The sequence below is a fragment of the Ascidia mentula genome, chromosome 7 (assembly GCF_947561715.1).
Source record: "Ascidia mentula chromosome 7, kaAscMent1.1, whole genome shotgun sequence".
Classification (NCBI taxonomy): domain Eukaryota; kingdom Metazoa; phylum Chordata; class Ascidiacea; order Phlebobranchia; family Ascidiidae; genus Ascidia; species Ascidia mentula.
In genome coordinates, this window is record NC_138572.1 from 947,028 (window position 1) to 963,983 (window position 16,956).

At 39.2% G+C, this 16,956-nt stretch overlaps 2 protein-coding genes across 2 annotated transcripts; both read right to left on the minus strand.

The window, feature by feature from the left end:
* Nucleotides 1–5,160: 5,160 nt before the first annotated feature.
* LOC145909083 (serine protease 41-like) lies at nt 5,161–9,402 on the minus strand. The gene is made up of 10 exons (XM_082996404.1): nt 9,268–9,402; nt 8,828–9,009; nt 8,183–8,346; nt 7,908–8,008; nt 7,710–7,843; nt 7,169–7,287; nt 6,917–7,111; nt 6,665–6,765; nt 5,972–6,090; nt 5,161–5,628 (listed from the first exon to the last, which is right to left on the minus strand). The coding sequence occupies exons 1-10, from the start codon at nt 9,347–9,349 to the stop codon at nt 5,368–5,370; spliced, it is 1,458 nt and encodes a 485-aa protein (XP_082852530.1). The 5' UTR covers nt 9,350–9,402; the 3' UTR covers nt 5,161–5,367.
* Nucleotides 9,403–10,688: 1,286 nt separating this feature from the next.
* Nucleotides 10,689–15,668, minus strand: LOC145908436 (prostasin-like). The gene is made up of 10 exons (XM_082995716.1): nt 15,565–15,668; nt 15,289–15,443; nt 14,723–14,871; nt 14,554–14,654; nt 14,231–14,373; nt 13,532–13,650; nt 12,460–12,654; nt 12,022–12,122; nt 11,371–11,486; nt 10,689–11,090 (listed from the first exon to the last, which is right to left on the minus strand). Exons 1-10 carry the CDS (start codon nt 15,632–15,634, stop codon nt 10,800–10,802), a joined length of 1,440 nt encoding a protein of 479 aa, XP_082851842.1. The 5' UTR covers nt 15,635–15,668; the 3' UTR covers nt 10,689–10,799.
* Nucleotides 15,669–16,956: the final 1,288 nt, after the last annotated feature.

Here is a 16,956-nt window from a genome sequence, read left to right on the forward strand (position 1 = left end):
CCTAATGGTATTGATAGCAATGAGTGGGGTCGAGAAGTAAGAATCAATGTAGATTTTGGAAAAAATTGCCTGCTGCAAAGGTTAGCAACAAGCTGTTGTACTGGCAAGGAAGTGTGATACTTCTCATTTACAGGTGCCATGTTTTCTAGTGTCCAGGTTGCTTGATCTAATCCATCAAAAATAAAAGCACACTTTTCTGGGTTCTTTATCATCCACTGGAAAACCAAACTGAGTGTTTCCTGTGAAGCATGGTTGAACTGGTTATCCAGCAGAAGCTCCTGCAAAGTAAGCTTTCTATCACCGTAGTTTAAATACATGAACCGAAGATGAAGCACTAAGTGATCTTCTGTTTGTAGTTGCCTGCATAATCTCTTTGAAAGAGTGGTTTTGCCGCATCCAGCTGGTCCAAGGAAAGCTAGAAATAAGCCTTGCTTTTTGTGTTCTTTAAAGCTTGAAACTAGTTGGGGAAATTTGATGTGTTCACCAACAAATCGAGCTTTGCCCCCCTTGCTTGTTGATGGCTGAAACTCATTTTCCTTTTGAGGATGAAATCCTTTGTAAATATCAGTATCTATCAGTGTTGGTTGAACCTCTGCTATTTCAACCTTTTGCAACTCTTCACTGTAAGGGACAACATCTGGATCAAGATTTTCAAGCTGATACTTTTTGATTTCATCAACTGCCTGTTGCAACTTTTCTTCTGCAAATTTTAAACAGGTTTTTCAGATAATAAATCCATGTTACTGTGGTTTTTAGACAAAACAGTGGGCTCTAGCATCTATGTTTGGCTGGTTTAATTTTATTGCAGCATGCTGCATAACCACAACGCAAATTGAGGATTAGTGTTTATCTGTCAAATTATATTGTAATGGTAACGTCAAATGCCACAGAAAAATGATAAAATCCCCAAGTACAAAAACGGGGAAAAAATTGTCTGCTGTTTAGTTTTTTAGCCAACCGTATAATGTATCATCATATTTTCATTTCAAATGCTTGTTGACAAAGTTTTAGTTAATCTAACTCTTATTTCACGTCAATTTATGGAACTTCTTTGCTTCGTAGGGGTAGGAACAAACATAAATTCAGATGACATCAATAAACATCACAGAGTATATTTAGTTGTAACAGGCAAATTTCGAGTTGTAACTCCCTGATTGGTTGGATTTTTACCCACAATGCAGTATACTTTATGGAGCTTAAAAAAACTGGTATTTCTATGAAAATATGTTTGGCGGCGGAAAATTTGCACCTTGTATTTAATCCTCTGTCACAAAAGAAGGACGCCACAAAGCAATCAGTGATGCATGGGGTTCAATTTTACGTTTGAGCACATGTGCCGTTGCTTGGACTAAAGTAGTCTCTGCTTGGACGAATTTGAACCAGTTTTAGGCAGTTTTAAGTACCGTATTTTACGGACCATAAAGCGCACCCGATTGTAAGGTGCACTGTCAATAAATTGCTTTGATTAGTTTTTTGTTCATACATAAGGCGCACCGGGCTATAGAACGCAACGTATTTTAAGGAGTGTGTGTGTAAGACGGTGGTTTATTTATACAATAATAGTATCGGTACTGGTTTTGAGTGTAGGCAATAAAGCACTACTTGATCCATACATTAGGCGCACCGGCTTGTAAGGCGCACGATCAATTTATGAGGAAAAAAAAGGATTTAAATTGCGCCTTATGGTCCGTAAAATACGGTAGAGTTTTAGTTTTGGGCGTTTTAAGTCAGGTAGTTACGCGGTAACGGGTGCTGTATAAAATTGAGCTGAAAAGGCGGTTCAATCTTGAGGCTATATCTGCAGAATAATCAAAGACTTATGAATAACAAAAAATTTCTGGTCCAAGGACACCATCGGTGACGGGACCTGCAGCCAACATGATGTCTGACGGAAGTCAATGTTCATAACGACAGTGATGGTTTCAATCCTGCTATAACTGACAAATCGCATCCAAAAAGCATGAGCAATCAGTCATGTTGTGTAGCAGCCTACTGTTAATGCCACAGTTCTAACCCGCTTTATAGCCAAGTTAAATAATGTGAGTGATATTTTTCATTATAGTTGAAACTTTCTACTAGTTCTGTTTCTCAATCGAAATCATAATCACTCAGCAAAACATGGGACACAAGCCAGGTGTTGTACTTTTTGTACAAAGTTGTTTATTTTCTGTTTTTTCAGAGGAAGAACTTTCAGCGATTGTATGAGAGTGTTTCCCTTCCACAGTCAGCAAAGAAGCTTCATCGTAGACAAACGTAGGTGTTTTAGCTACAGTGTTTGTGTTACATGTTGGCCAAACAAGCGTGAAAAAATCCCTACTTTCTAAGCCCATGTGATCGGCGTGAAGATGCCTTGGTAACTTACTGGCACCGTAGCTTCATTTGACAGTTTGGCTTAACACTAGATACGGTAAACTGGAATCTTCTGTCCACCGTAATCCATATTGGAAATAGCTGTTCCTGTAGTGTCGACTAATTTAAACGTTTTCACAAACACTTTTACTTCCCGTATATTTGCTCAGTTTCGCTTGTCACAGCTACCAAAATATCTCAACACTTGTCCTCAAATGGTTTGTAAAATGGTTACGTAAGCTGTTTGTGATGTCACTGAGGTTATGAGTTGTGAGTTAAATATTGAAACAATTCATGGTTTGATGCCACATAACCAGAATGTTTGCAGTGGCAACATATAAGCGCATGTGTAGAATGGTTTCATATCTCCGTCGAAACTCTTTCATCAATTTTTCGCGGCACACACAGTTTGCGAAACCTGTTAAATGCATTATTCTGACAAGCTGTAAAGTGCACTATTCGTTCAAGTAGACAAAAATGATCGCATGTTCATCATGATTCTACAAGGGAAGTGAGAGCTCCCGAGCATCTGGATCCAAACACAAATTACTAAACACATAAAAGTATCTGAAAACTTTTTGACACCTTTCACGCAAAAAAAGGTCACGGACAGAATGCTTTCGTCTTAAATGCTGAAGTCAGACACATTCTTATTTCAATCGGAATATGACTTTCCTTGGAAGCAGAGGTCGGTGTTGTGAAAACCAAGACATGCACGCCCACAGCCTCCAACAACTACCGTAACAGGAACTTAGACAGTCACTATCTAAGTAGTATATATGTTAATTGCTCTTGCTCTGTCGCTCTCTCTTAAGGACTCGGTTACCCCGTTTTAAATTCCATTGATATGACGCGTGTGTTAAAATTCGTAAACGCATTCTGTTCACGCAGTCAAATTAGTTGTATATGAGAACAAGCCCCAGAAGATCAGGACTTAGTTAAAACAGCCAAATTCACAGCGCTGCGTCTGACCCATGCTCTGCAATGGAGTTTTAGGTGCTTGATAATTTCGGAAATTACATAAACCCATTACATGAAAGCAAACGATGCACATTTACATGAACTTGCGTTCCACGAGATAGCACCAGATTTCCATAGCAATGCATCATGCTTGGCAACCTAACTGTTCATTGGTAGCAAAATTGCTGACAAACATAAACAAAAATGTAGAATTCGGTGAAACATTATCTGTAGTGACAATTTAATGTGATGATGTCCACGTCGTTTAATTAGAGTCTAACGGTCTAAGTCACATAATATGGTCAATTAGATTCTATGTTGTTGCTGAGGCAAGACACAGATATTAGTAAATGAGTCGCATTTAAGCTAATAATTTTGTCTTCTCCAAATGGTCGTAAATAGATGCAAAATCAGTTGGGGTTCGACTTGAATACAAGCATTTCTATTTCAAACTTCCCTAGTAAAACTCCCATACCTCGTTTATCTTCTGATTCTGTAATGGTTGATTCATGATAATGGGAGTGATGGTGATGATGTTCTTCCACAGTCTGATGGTGATGTTCTTCCACAGTCTGATGCAAATGTTCTTCCACAGTCTGATGCAGATGTTCTTCCACAGTCTGATGCAGATGTTCTTCCACAGTCTGATGCAGATGTTCTTCCACAGTCTGATGCAGATGTTCTTCCACAGTCTGATGGTGATGAACGTCACCAGTATGTAGGTGTAGGTTCTGGAATAAAACCAGCAAAAGTTACCAAACACACAAACATTATTCGTTCAAAAAGCAACATGGTCGTTGAAAATTATTGAATAAACAATTGTTTCTAAACGGCCCACATGCGTTTTGTGCAAAAATAAAAAAAACTGTCATTCACAAATGATTTTCTCCAACCTCTACCACCAGTACAGCAAATGTCAATATTCAAGAACAACAAGCTTACCTCGGCAACAATGTTTTGTGAGTTTTCTCCTTCTGTTTGTTGTTCGGCCATTCTTGGATTAGCAGGTGTAGCTTTGTATTGCAAGTACAGTATAGGAAATATCTCTGTAAAAAAATCATGCTGTTGAGATGAAACAAGGATGTAAATTGTTCCTGCTCCAATCCATTGTTTGCAAGGTTACACGCAGCAAAGGAGGGTCGTGCAAAATGACAAAATGACTAATGCGGTTAAGTTTCTTTCCATATTGTTCCGCAGTAGACATCAAATATTGTTACTATTATATGTTTGTTAAAAGCATTTCCAGTAACAGATGTGATGTTACATAACAACAGGCAACAACTTATCACACAAAACAATTTAGACCCTTATCAATGCTTTCTCCTATACAAGTAAAACAAACGCTTCCTGGACTTGTCACTTATGTGCACTCATTTCTCTGACACGTACATTTACTTGAACACGAAACACAAAATTACGCACGCACTCGCATGGCATCCACGTAACGGAAACTGATCAGCAACAGAACGCTGAAAGTTTGTCACGTTGTTCTGACACATCGGAGCACAATAGCACGTTTTTATGCACGAAAATGGAAGAAACTGGCCTCGAGTCATTGATGTTGCCCAATCTTCAACCACAAACCTAACCAATTATGTTGGTTTGAAATTTTGCTGAACTTGTGAATAGAAAATCCACTGTACATGACCTTGATGTTAATGTATTTTTCATGGTAACTTGAAAAAAAATATGAAATTCCTGTTGCTGATGTTCATGGTGAAACACGCTTAAGAGTAGTCGTTGGAATGTTTCGCTATTTTATCAACGTTGTTCTGAAGTTTTTATTCCAACAAAAGTTTTCTTCCACGTAAATAGTTAGAATGTTTTTTTCATTTATATTTTTGGTTTTATTCAGTAAATATTATGTTGCTGCTGTTGCCAGTTATATTATATTTAAATTAACCTGTTCTTTTGCAACAATTAAACTAGTTTTTATTCACCGACGTCTCGCATGCAATTCAGAGTAAGCCTCGGTAGTTTTTTAAGCATATACAAATATCTTAAAAACCTTCGGGCAAAAGTCAAATACACGAGTACAAACGCACACAGCAGACACAATCAGTAATGTTGGCAATATTTGTCAAGCACTCGGAAAGATCGAACGTCGCTCATAAACTGTTCATCAGTTGGTCTCAGTCGCATTTTGAGGTAAAGCCAACGAACATAGCTCGATACCCTCGTGTAAATCCCAGGTTTGTTTACGTTTCCACAACCGATTCCCCAACTTGTGATACCCCAGATAGTGTGACGTGTCGTGTTGGTGTCTAAACATGCCAAAGGACCCCCACTGTCACCCCGACACGTGTCAGTGCCATCTTTCTGGAATGCAAAAGTGCCAACAGTTAAAAAAAGTGCGGTTTCTAAGTTAGAAATTTTTTTACAGTTGCCTAAAGTGTTTATACTACACGTGCAAGCCATGATAACTGTATGTTTGGTTCAATGTGTATGTTTGGTTCAATTGCTGAACAAACAAAACGAAAAATACACAAGTGCTTCTGGCAAAAAAACTACCTGTAAATGCAAAAGTTAAAACAGACATCGAACAATCGCAACAACAACAAAAATTACAAAACGTTGCATTCTAAACTAAACAGGAAAGCAAGAGGTGTTTGATAGATTAACTTTAAAACGCAGCATGGGTATTGAAAATTGTTGTTCTCACCGCAGCGCACATCATGGAGTGCTTAAGGTAGTCAACACCGAGCAGTCGGCTGCAATTCTCATTGGGAAATATGCTCACTGGCGCCTGCTGGAGGCAGGGTGGATAATCCATGGGGTTAACTGCCGAACAACAAGCATGTTGTGATGTGATTCTTAAAGGTTGTGGTTGGCAAGACTTTTGCAAGTTTCGTCAACACCGCATCACAGTGTTCGTTGTTGTAACTGACAAATGTTATATATGCTGACCGTAGATTGAATGCGCTGTACTATGAAATTGTACCGACAGAATACAGAGGTTAATTCATAACGCGCAGGTGTTAGAGATGCTTCCATATCGGTTTGTGGAAAGATTTGGGAACAGGAACTTGGAGTTTTTCAAAAACCCTTGTCTAGGTGCTAAATACTGAAGTGAATAACCTTGAATTAGAAGCCAAAACCTAAATTGTTAAACAGACATTTGAAACACAACATGTTTTTTTATCATCAGTGCTGTATTACATGATTATAAGCTGCATCGAATGCATCGCTTATACATTCACAGGCTGGCAGGCGAATGGAAAGGCAATTTTGAAACGTGTTTGAAATAAAGTACAGCATTCCAGTTTTTACCGTTTTATTCAAAAACCCTAATGACGTAACTGTCGATAAACATCTGATAAAGCGACTCATGCACAGAAACACATAAAAAACTTACAGTGTCTGGGACCATGCGCCCCCCACCCAGATATTCCACATCGAGATTGTGACGAAAACTGGTTTTGTCCGAGAGGCAGACATGCTGGTCGCACAAATCGACTGCAACCATAGAAATAAGTTTAAAATGAAACACTGATATCTCCACATGATATTTAATAACTCCTTGCTTCGGGCGTATTACGTTTACGTTGTGTAAAAACCAAGGCAATGCATTCTAATTTGGACCAGGACTCTTGTGAATTTATCTTACTTGAATGAAACGCATTGTCTCAATTTAATCAACGCCAAGTCGTTGGTTGGACTCGAATGATACGAGTAGTAAGGATGTCTGTAAACCTCTTCAATATCTAGGTCACGTGAATCCTCTACGCCCTCTGATTGGCTGAATTGGAGTCCGTCACGGTTGTAGTAATCGCCCACCCGAACGATCGTCTCATTGGTGAACCTGTAACCATGGAAATGGTTTTCATGGCAAATTAAAAGAACTTTGGAAATTACTCACGATTTCGAACTGGATTCGACACAATGTGCGGCTGTGAGGACGTAACATCTGTTGATGAGAGTCCCTCCGCAAGAGTGAGGGGTGCGGCCTCTTAATGGATACTTCTTACGTATGGAAACCTGTTAGAATGATAAAAATACCTCGTACGCTTGATGTAAACTTGAAGATATTAAGCTTATAGTGGTTCTTAACCGGTGAAAAATTTACTAGTAGGGGGAAATTATGGGTTTGTATGTTGGTGATTAGTCGGCACCGAAATATACAAAAGTAGTTACAAAAGAAATATTATGATCTGTATTCACTGTGTGTCGTGTGGTTTTTGGCAATTGGTCATGCCATGCGGCCGAAAAAGTAAAAAAAAGATAACAGATATAGAGAAAAAGCAATCGTTAAATACCAGCACTGTTACAGACACACGTGCACATGGAAGCAAGCTTTTATGAAAGCCGGCATCAACGAATATAAGACATGGGTTTAAATTGAGCTCTCCTATAATTGTACGTTTCAACATAACTTTGCAAATCTCCCACAAATAATCCACCTGCCACGGCTGACTCCCGGGGTTAGCGTTGACCCCTTCCACTATTCTCAATCCGTCTTTGACCTCAGGACAGAAAGCCGGAACAGGAATATCGGTGTTGGCTTCACCGCAAGATTCTTCTTGCAGTTTGCTACCTGGGAATATACTACCGAGTTGTGCATCCCCGTAATAAATTGTGAAAAACTTCGCACAGCTAACCTAAATCTTGGTCAGTTAAAAGCCGAAAATGTTCCGTCCTTTGCGAGTTGTAAACAGCAATGTGGTTGGTTTCTCCAATGGAAGGCAATCTTCTCGTAATTCTAAACAGCAAAGAGCAAGAGCACATTTACATGAAAATCTGTTTGAACTCTTAAACTTTTGCCGAACAAGTTAAGGTTGCTGAATCTTCAGCAATTAGTACTAGAAGTATTGAATATAAATCGTCTTTACAAATATTTATTCTGCACTACAATAACAAAATAACGTAAGCTTACGGTAAGACGTAGGTAAGAGCTCCGTTATAATATATCATGATTGATATGGTGTGAATACGAATAATGATTTGAAACTTAGTCCCTCTGCTTAATCTTGCTCTGCCCAAAGGACAAAAGGGCCTTGCACTCCATTCATTTCCAGTTGGTCCGTTCTTGATGATTAGCTGTGTGTTACATACAAAGCGAAACCATTACAACCAGCAAGTTTATTCAATTCGATGTTTTACAGTATGATAGTTTGTATCATCAAAATCTCCTGATAGCATTATACCCAACAGAAACACGTTCTACTTGAATAAGCTATACTTATGATGTTTAGAAGCATAGGCGATATATATACATATGAATATATCAAATGAAAAGCTTGTGAAATAACAATTCAGGATTTTTTACTGTAAGTTGAAAATTCATTTTTGAAAAGTGCAAATCACTGCGGTAGCCATTTTGTTTAAAGAAAACCAGCATTTGAAGATGAAAGTTTGTTGAGATTTGAATTATCAAATACCCCATTGTTTTGTAACAATCATTTAATTATGGCTAATTATTAATCATCATAATGGAAAAGTAGACAATAGGAACACATGTAAATAAGGTCACTACTAGTCGATTACTTTTGGGTTTAAATAAAGGGCAATATTTGCTTACCACATGCTTGGCGGCCATCATTGTCATTCTTAGTAGTGAGTAAGTGCGTTTCCTATTGCTGTAAAATGAAGATTTGTGTTTAGCTCTTAATACCAATACGCAGGGTAGTCTTGCTGTGTTTGTATAACCACTCCATTCGATTAAGTCATTCTTCTTTAATCCTCCAGTTGGGGTCGGTATGACTGCGAAATAAACAGGTAATGTAAGGTCTTGCAATATGACATGCAGAAAAGCGACATGTCTAGCATCTTAGCATTGGTGTTCTTATTCGGAATGATAAAGCCCCAAGTGTTTTGCATCAGCTAAAAAGTGGTATCTTTACGTAAGTTTTCAACTTTGCAAGAATCGTTTTATAGTTTTCCATGCAGTAAATTCCACGTTAGACGTTGGTGTTGGTGTTATCGAGGTCACAACATACAACTTGCAATTATGAAACTTACCATGTGTTGTACTCGCACTGCGCTGGGCAAATGCTTTCAAGCAGAAGAAGAGCAAAGCGAATGCCACAAATTTCTGCCTCATGTTGCTTAAATTTTTAAAAATTCCTAAACACAAAGCTGACTGTTTACATTCCCGATTTAATGGAAGTTTGTATTATTATATTTCGTCCAATCGTTAAACCTTGCTGAGGCATATGAAAATATCTGCAGATTTTCGTCCTTTTGGTTTAATGAAATTGATCGCAAATTAAGTTTCAAAAGCTTTTAAGTTGCCTCAAAACGAAATATGCACCAGCTAAATATTTGCAAATTAAGTGTAAATAAATCCACGCTTTTCATATGTCTTCCAATTCGATCTACAGTGGAAGAGAGCGCCTGTACTAAATCTTAGTTTAACGCACTGACAAACATAGAGAACCGACAGAAGGCACATATACACCCTTCAGGTAACTCTGATAATTCGGCTCGATACACAAATTCTCTCCCTCTCTTCAATTCCATTCAATTTAATTTACTTTCTCCTCCAAGCTGCGGTGTTTCCGGGCTCCCATTGAACACGCCGAGAAATCGATGACGTCATCGCGTCCTGTGTGACGTCATCGTATGTAAGGTGATCTTGGGTCGAATGTTTTGGTAGCTGCGGTTGTTTACGAACCAATGTAGGGACAGGGTTGATGTTCGTTCAAGTGGTTTGGCGACAGTAGTTGAAACTAAAATATTCTGACAAGACCCATCCCTTATTTTCACTGGGTGTTTGTGACAAAATAATGCACATGTCTTTTATTGTGGCGTCATGATTGGTTTGCGATTCAAAACTTTTGTTTGATCATTTGAATATAAATTGTTTAAAACCGACGACCGTAAAAGAATCGTCGGCAGGTGTTTCGCCAATAAATTATTACTAAGTGCAAAATGTTGCAAGTTTCTTGTTGCCTTTGTTCCTACACGAGAACATATAATATGATCAGGTCTTACGAAAGGGGGTGCACCACGGGCCGCGGCGTTTTAGGAGGGAGGGGGAGCGTGAATGCCAAAAGTGGGCCGTGAACATCATTGGTTGCTTTAAAACTAGTGATGATTTTTTTTATCGTAAAGGTTGGGTTCCACCGCTATTCATGTGGTCTTAATTATAAAAGTTCACCGCATCGTCATATTTTTTTCCCTGAATTCGATAATCCTGTAATTGGCATCAAATAATCCATCGACCTTTGGGTTTCCAAACAAGGTTAACATTCCACTCATCTTCCACGTAAACCGTCCCACACAGCAGCCTACTTTTCACTCCCAACATCGATTTGATTATGACGATATATCTGTAAACTAAAGCACTATTCTGTTTTCTGCATAAACCTTTATCCAACAGGGTGTTTCCCAAGTCCTAAAACTGTCAATTGGGCATGTAATCACAGCAGAGATGTTTTGGGATATGTTTAATTTAAACACCATGACGTAATTCATGACAAACATGTAATGAAGTAAGGAAAATCCGAATAACGTTTACACACAATTGGCAGAGATGACGTAGACAGCTGTTACTGTGGGCTTTGATAATTCAAGCAACCTTCGCTTTCGTTTATCTGAGGCTGTAGTTTAACACTTGGTGTTATTACAGCTCCAACTGGGGGCCTCAGTCGGGTATTCATATAAATCCATTTGAGATAAGTGCTCACTCGGGTGTAAGCCCCAGGTTTCTTCACCACACCACACCCTTCGCCCCAGCTGGTGATTCCCCACAGGTAGTGACGATAAGTCCCGTCATCCTCCTGGAAGTTGCAAACGAGCGGGCCACCACTGTCACCCTGACACGTGTCAGTTGTACCGGTCTACAAAAAAACATGGTAAACTGAGGAGCATGACACACAGACCAAACGATCCTTTAATCAAATACATTTGCTTGTTTGACCTCTATATATAGACTCATCAGCGTAATTTTGGTGAGTTTTAGCAGTAAGACTTTCCTTTTGTGGTAAATATCTCCATGCCAACACGCATTAGAAACAAAATATTAGACAACAAATAATGATTACAGCACCAAGTATATGTTTATTGTCTGGTATGTACTCGGTCGTATTTAAGCTGTAATTACGTATTTCCTTTACTTACGTTCGCACAAATCATCTTCTTAGAGAGGTATTTCTTTCCTAGACTGGCACTGCACTGTCTGTCGGACTTGATAGTAACCTCAGCATTTTGCAGACAGGCTGGATATTCGCTCGGAACTGTAACCAATGACAACGCACATCACATTACAAGCCACAAGTGTAAGGCGACTAAGAACAGTGACCCTGAAAATCGGCGGGCGATTGGCAAAAGCTGACCGGGCTTGGTGGCCAGGATAACCGAGGTTCGAATACCGGCGTGGTAGCAAAAATCGAACAGCTTTAAACAAAATGCCTAAAATACATTCTAATTACTTCAATAGAATCGTTATTACGGGTAAAAAGCGTTTCGGGAGTTCGCAGGTAAACTTGGCACGAGAAGAAAGAACAACATTTTTTATTTTATTATAGTTTTTAGTCAGTGTTTCCCAACCGGTGGTACGCGAGCACCTTTCCATAATTAGCGGATATAGATCGAATTTAAAAAATCGTAAGTGATCTCAAAATGTTTGTTACTCCATCCCCTAGGTTACTTTGTAACACTCAACTAGATGGTACGCGTCGAAATTGTTTTACCTCCAAGTGGTACGCAACCACAAAGAGGTTGGGAATCACTGCCTTAAGTGGGTTGTATGGCAACTTTATAGTTACTTACATTGGCTGCTGTTTAAAGCTCCCCAACCGGATATTCCACAAAAGGTCCCAGGTCTGAATTGGCTCCGTTCTGTTGGCAAGCACGCGGGTAATTTGAAGGTACTGAAAAATATATAATTTACATTCAAATCTAACGCTGTTGTACAGGCTGGGGAACATTTAGTGTTTCAGTTACTTTAAGTGTGCTCCAGACAGATGGCCATTGCTTCGAACCTCCAGTCCCCATTAGCGCAGCTTATTGACTGGTGATCTTGTTATTAAGTTCACCAGCAAAAGAATTTAACCCCGCACGTTGGCAAAGTCAGGTTTTTACAAAAGTGACGTCATAATTAAACGTTATAGTTGCGATTCGTGCGTAACAAATATACTGATGGGCTTTGCTTAAAGCATTTATCCAGACTGCCCAAAGAAACTGCTACAATATTTATAAAAACCTTACTCGAATTCGATGCATTCCGCCAAACGGATGAGCGCAACGTCATTTTCCGGTGCCTCGTTGTAGAAATATTTGTCGTGCGTGATGACGTAAGCAATGTCTACGTCAACGGAACTCTCGACCGTGGCAACGTTGCTGTACGGGGTTCCGTCACGGTTGAAGTAATCCCCGATTCGAATGATTCGCCTCCTGAGCGCACTGTAAAAATAAAAACCTGGTATTATGCGATTCTGACCAATCAGATCAAATCACACCACAAACCCTGACCAATCAGATCAAATCACACCACAAACCTGAACAATCAGATCAAATCACACCACAAACCTGACCAATCAGATCAAATCACACCACAAACCTGACCAATCAGATCAAATCACACCACAAACCCTGACCAATCAGATCAAATCACACCACAAACCCTGACCAATCAGATCAAATCACACCACAAACCTGACCAATCAGATCAAATCACACCACAAACCCTGACCAATCAGATCAAATCACACCACAAACCTGACCAATCAGATCAAATCACACCACAAACCTGACCAATCAGATCAAATCACACCACAAACCTGACCAATCAGATCAAATCACACCACAAACCCTGACCAATCAGATCAAATCACACCACAAACCCTGACCAATCAGATCAAATCACACCACAAACCTGACCAATCAGATCAAATCACACCACAAACCTGACCAATCAGATCAAATCACACCACAAACCCTGATCAATCAGATCGACTCATAAAACAATCTCTGAACAACCAGGGTAGTTAAATGCATTGTTTTTGTAAATTGGCATCTTTTACGATTTGCCAAATTTTCTAACGGATATAACAGCCCCAGAAGTTCTGCATCTCCGCAACACATTACAAATAGGAAACACAAATCACGGATTTACTCATAATTCTGAGAACAAAAATACTGGCCAATATTGTTTTTACCAAAACGTTTTCATAACATGACAATCCTAATAACAATATGGGCCAGCCTTTTATTCTTAACATTAAAAATGTTTTTAGAAAGCTGTGCTGGGGAAAAGTACGCAAAACAATTTTGCTCTTACCTTTGGCTGATGGTTGAAAAGCAGTGAGCCGCCGATACCACCCAGCAGTTGGAAATTAATGTCCCACCGCATATATGCTCATTTTGTGACGAGAATTCAGGCTTGTATCGCATTGCCACCTTGACAAAACACATTATTTCTGTTGTGTAATTCTATCGATGCTTGTAATACAGTTGACCCAACAAAAGGGCGTTTTATGTTAGCAATATAATCAACGTGTCTTGCAATGTGTCTTGCGCCTGCAGAAGAACTGCGCATTTTAGTATTTGTTGAATGCGTTCCTGCCGTTAGTTGCGTGTTAGCGTTTGCACATAAACGCCTGTGCACCCTTTGTATCAATACACTTGAACTGTTTGTCATTTAAGAATGCCAAAGACTGTTTTGGACCTGGACAAAAAATTTCCTATTGCAAAAAAGCAAAATACGCGGGCGAACATCAACCACAAGAAATGACATCACGTATATGGGCATAAAAGGTATAGAGTCAGGCGCCTATATAATAGTGCTTTCCTCACGGAAAATCACCGTCTGCTGTATGACATCAGTCAGTCGCACATGGGAGTAAAGAGTTCCGCATTTATGACGTTAGGTGGCCACCCGACCGTACTGGCCAAAGCAAAACCCAACAAAACGTAAACGCCAACTTGGTGCACAGAACGTTTCCTTTGAAAGCCTGATTCGTCTGTAATTTTTCCCTACCTGCCATGGCTGACTGCCTGGCTTCGAATCCACTCCGCCTACGATTCTTAGTTTTCGGTGAATTGGACCAACATTGTCGCAAAATGCAGGTGCCGGTATGTCGAGTCTGCTTTGTCCACATCCAGGCATGGAAAGGATGTCGCCTGCGCGAAAACAGGTGTGTTTGGTTTCATTGTTCTAGCATCATGTTGAACATAATGGTAAAAAACTAAAATAGAAAATTTAAATCATCTTAATTTGAAGACACACCTTTATGACGCAACAAAGGACATAACTGATGTAACAAATGCATTGTTTCGAAGTAATCTTGTCAGTTCACTTACTTATTTCTTGGCTCGACAATACTTTCAGTTCCCGAGTGCCAACAGAGTTGTACGTTGAGATCATCGTGACTTGTTCGATCGTTGGCCCATTTACAGCATGCCTGAACGAAATATAACAAATGGTTGAATGCGAATGCCGTTGGTGTTCGACGTTCTTTGAACCACTTACTTGTGTACGTATTTAAGGATTCCGTCTAAATAGATGAGAAATCGGTCAACCCTGGCAACAACGATGATGTTGAATTCCGACCCTCGACTAATCAGCGCAGGACCAACAACGCAGGGTATATTTTTTCTCAGACGGTTGGTTACAACTATCTAAATTACAAGTAAAACATGAATTACTTTGACAAATAAGCCTACGTTAAATTCCATATTTGTCCGTCGATTTTCGGAACCTGGTTTGCTCATGAATTAACTTTCGAAACAAAGAGGTCTTTGCTGACTGTTTAAATTCTTTGATCATGAACTTACGTGATAAAGTTTTTTCTGTGACCTTGATTTTTGGCCGTACTTAATGCACATTGTCTGTCTAATGATTAATCCGGCAATTTACAGAGAAAACTGTTTCGTTAATTATGTAATGACACAGATAAGGCCAAGTAATTTCTGCAAAATTAATTTACTGGATTGTATTTTGGTTGCAACAACTATTTTAGGATTTACGCTGCGAATAGAAAATTAAACATATCCTTCACAACACCATGTCCTTTTTGCTAAACTTTAGAATCTCACCCTGTTCCAAAATCCATGGATCTGCAGTTTGAGCATATTGTAAATTTCGCCGTTAAAATCGGCTCTAATGAAGAAATAAGTTGGGTTTTTTGCCCGATTAACCGTTCCGGTCCATTGGATAATGTCGTTTCGTTGCAAACCTCCTTCGACTGCCACTAAAATGTCAAGGTTACGTTATTGAAAAAAGTTTGTACAAAAACGTGTACAACACAGTACACTATAAAATGTATTCAAAGTTATGATAAAACGCTGTGGAGTTTTTAAATGATGGGTTACCTCTAGTGGTAGTTTGTCCCGCTTCTGCACCAAGAAGAATAAGAAAAGTAAGCAGGAAGCTGAATATCATGATCAAATTAAGCTAACTCTAAACCGTTTCCACTAAACACAAAAGCTTAGGTAAAGTAAGGATCGGTTATAACGCGAAAGTTGTTAGACAGCCTGTGCATGGCTCCAACAAATGCCTACAAATAACAACAGACACAAAAGTACAGCAACAACGATTTTTCACAAAAAAAAAACAAATTTTAAGAAACACATTGGAATCACAAAAACAGAAATTTTCTAACTTTTAACTGATTTAGCTTTTAATAAACCTCAACAAATGTTCAAATAAATTCCGAAACTTTAATAGTCTTTCACCTCCTGACAAAACTCTTGTGTTGCACCCCCTGTTGACGAGCCCATTGGGTTGTGACGCAACAAACTGGCGCTTGTGACGTGCTGCCAATGGTAATCTAGTCATTCTATCCAAAGGCAAAGCAAGGCTGCAACTTCCTTCCCAAGGTGGCAAGGTTTCAACGTCCAGCAATTTACTTTTTTCCTTCCTTGCCGCGTCACGATTGAAGCAATTGACGCAAATTCGACTGCGGAACCAATACAACCCCCATTCAATACAACTACTGCTTTAATACTTTGGTTATTAACATGGCTTTTCCGACGCCCTGCTTACTTCGAACGGAATGTTGTACCGTGCTGTAAAGCATTGACGTCCCAAAGTTGCCAACGTTCCAGGGCGAAAATTCACGCTATTTTGTGGGCGCTGAAGTTATTTGCTTGCTTGCGTTTTATATTCAAATGGCAATTATGAAAGAGGCAACAGTAACTGTGGACTTTACCATGACGTAAGTCATGACAAACATGTGATGACGTAACGAAAATCTGAATAACACTTTCACACATTTGATAATTCAAGCAACCTTTGCTTTCGTTCATCTGAGTCTGTAGTTTAACGCTTGGTGTTATTACAGCTCCAACTGGGGGCCTCAGTCGGGTATTCATATAAATCCATTTGAGATAAGTGCTCACTCGGGTGTAAGCCCCAGGTTCCTTCACCATTCCACACCCTTCGCAACTATCAAAAACATAAGTACAATAGAAAAGAATCACATCATCATTTTTTATCAGAAATATCCAAAATTATTTACAAACATTTCTTGAAGATAAACGTCAGGTGCGTACTTTTATCATGAAATCTCATGGAAACAATAATTTGCTATAAATGGCGTCATCAGTTTCTGAGTTTATTCAATCACAATCTAAGTTATTCATAAAAATTCGGAGTACTGACGCTGATCGTCCATCACTCTTTGTGAGTTATTTTGGATACCTGACAAGATAGGACAGATCGGTCGGTAACAACTAGCTAGAATAGGTTGATTCTTGCTTTCT

Bases quoted from the DNA above. Each gene is read 5' to 3' on its own strand.
- LOC145908436 (XM_082995716.1), bottom strand. From the start codon at position 15,634: ATGATATTCAGCTTCCTGCTTACTTTTCTTATTCTTCTTGGTGCAGAA. The intron at 14,872-15,288 runs GTGAGATTCTAA...CTTGTAATTTAG, and splicing joins TCCATGGATTTTGGAACAGG to ATAGTTGTAACCAACCGTCT. The intron at 14,374-14,553 runs GTAAGTGAACTG...GTTTTCGCGCAG, and splicing joins ATTGTCGAGCCAAGAAATAA to GCGACATCCTTTCCATGCCT.
- LOC145909083 (XM_082996404.1), bottom strand. From the start codon at position 9,349: ATGAGGCAGAAATTTGTGGCATTCGCTTTGCTCTTCTTCTGCTTGAAA. The intron at 8,347-8,827 runs GTAAGCAAATAT...TGTAACACACAG, and splicing joins TGATGGCCGCCAAGCATGTG to CTAATCATCAAGAACGGACC. The intron at 7,112-7,168 runs GTGAGTAATTTC...CCATGGTTACAG, and splicing joins GTCGAATCCAGTTCGAAATC to GTTCACCAATGAGACGATCG.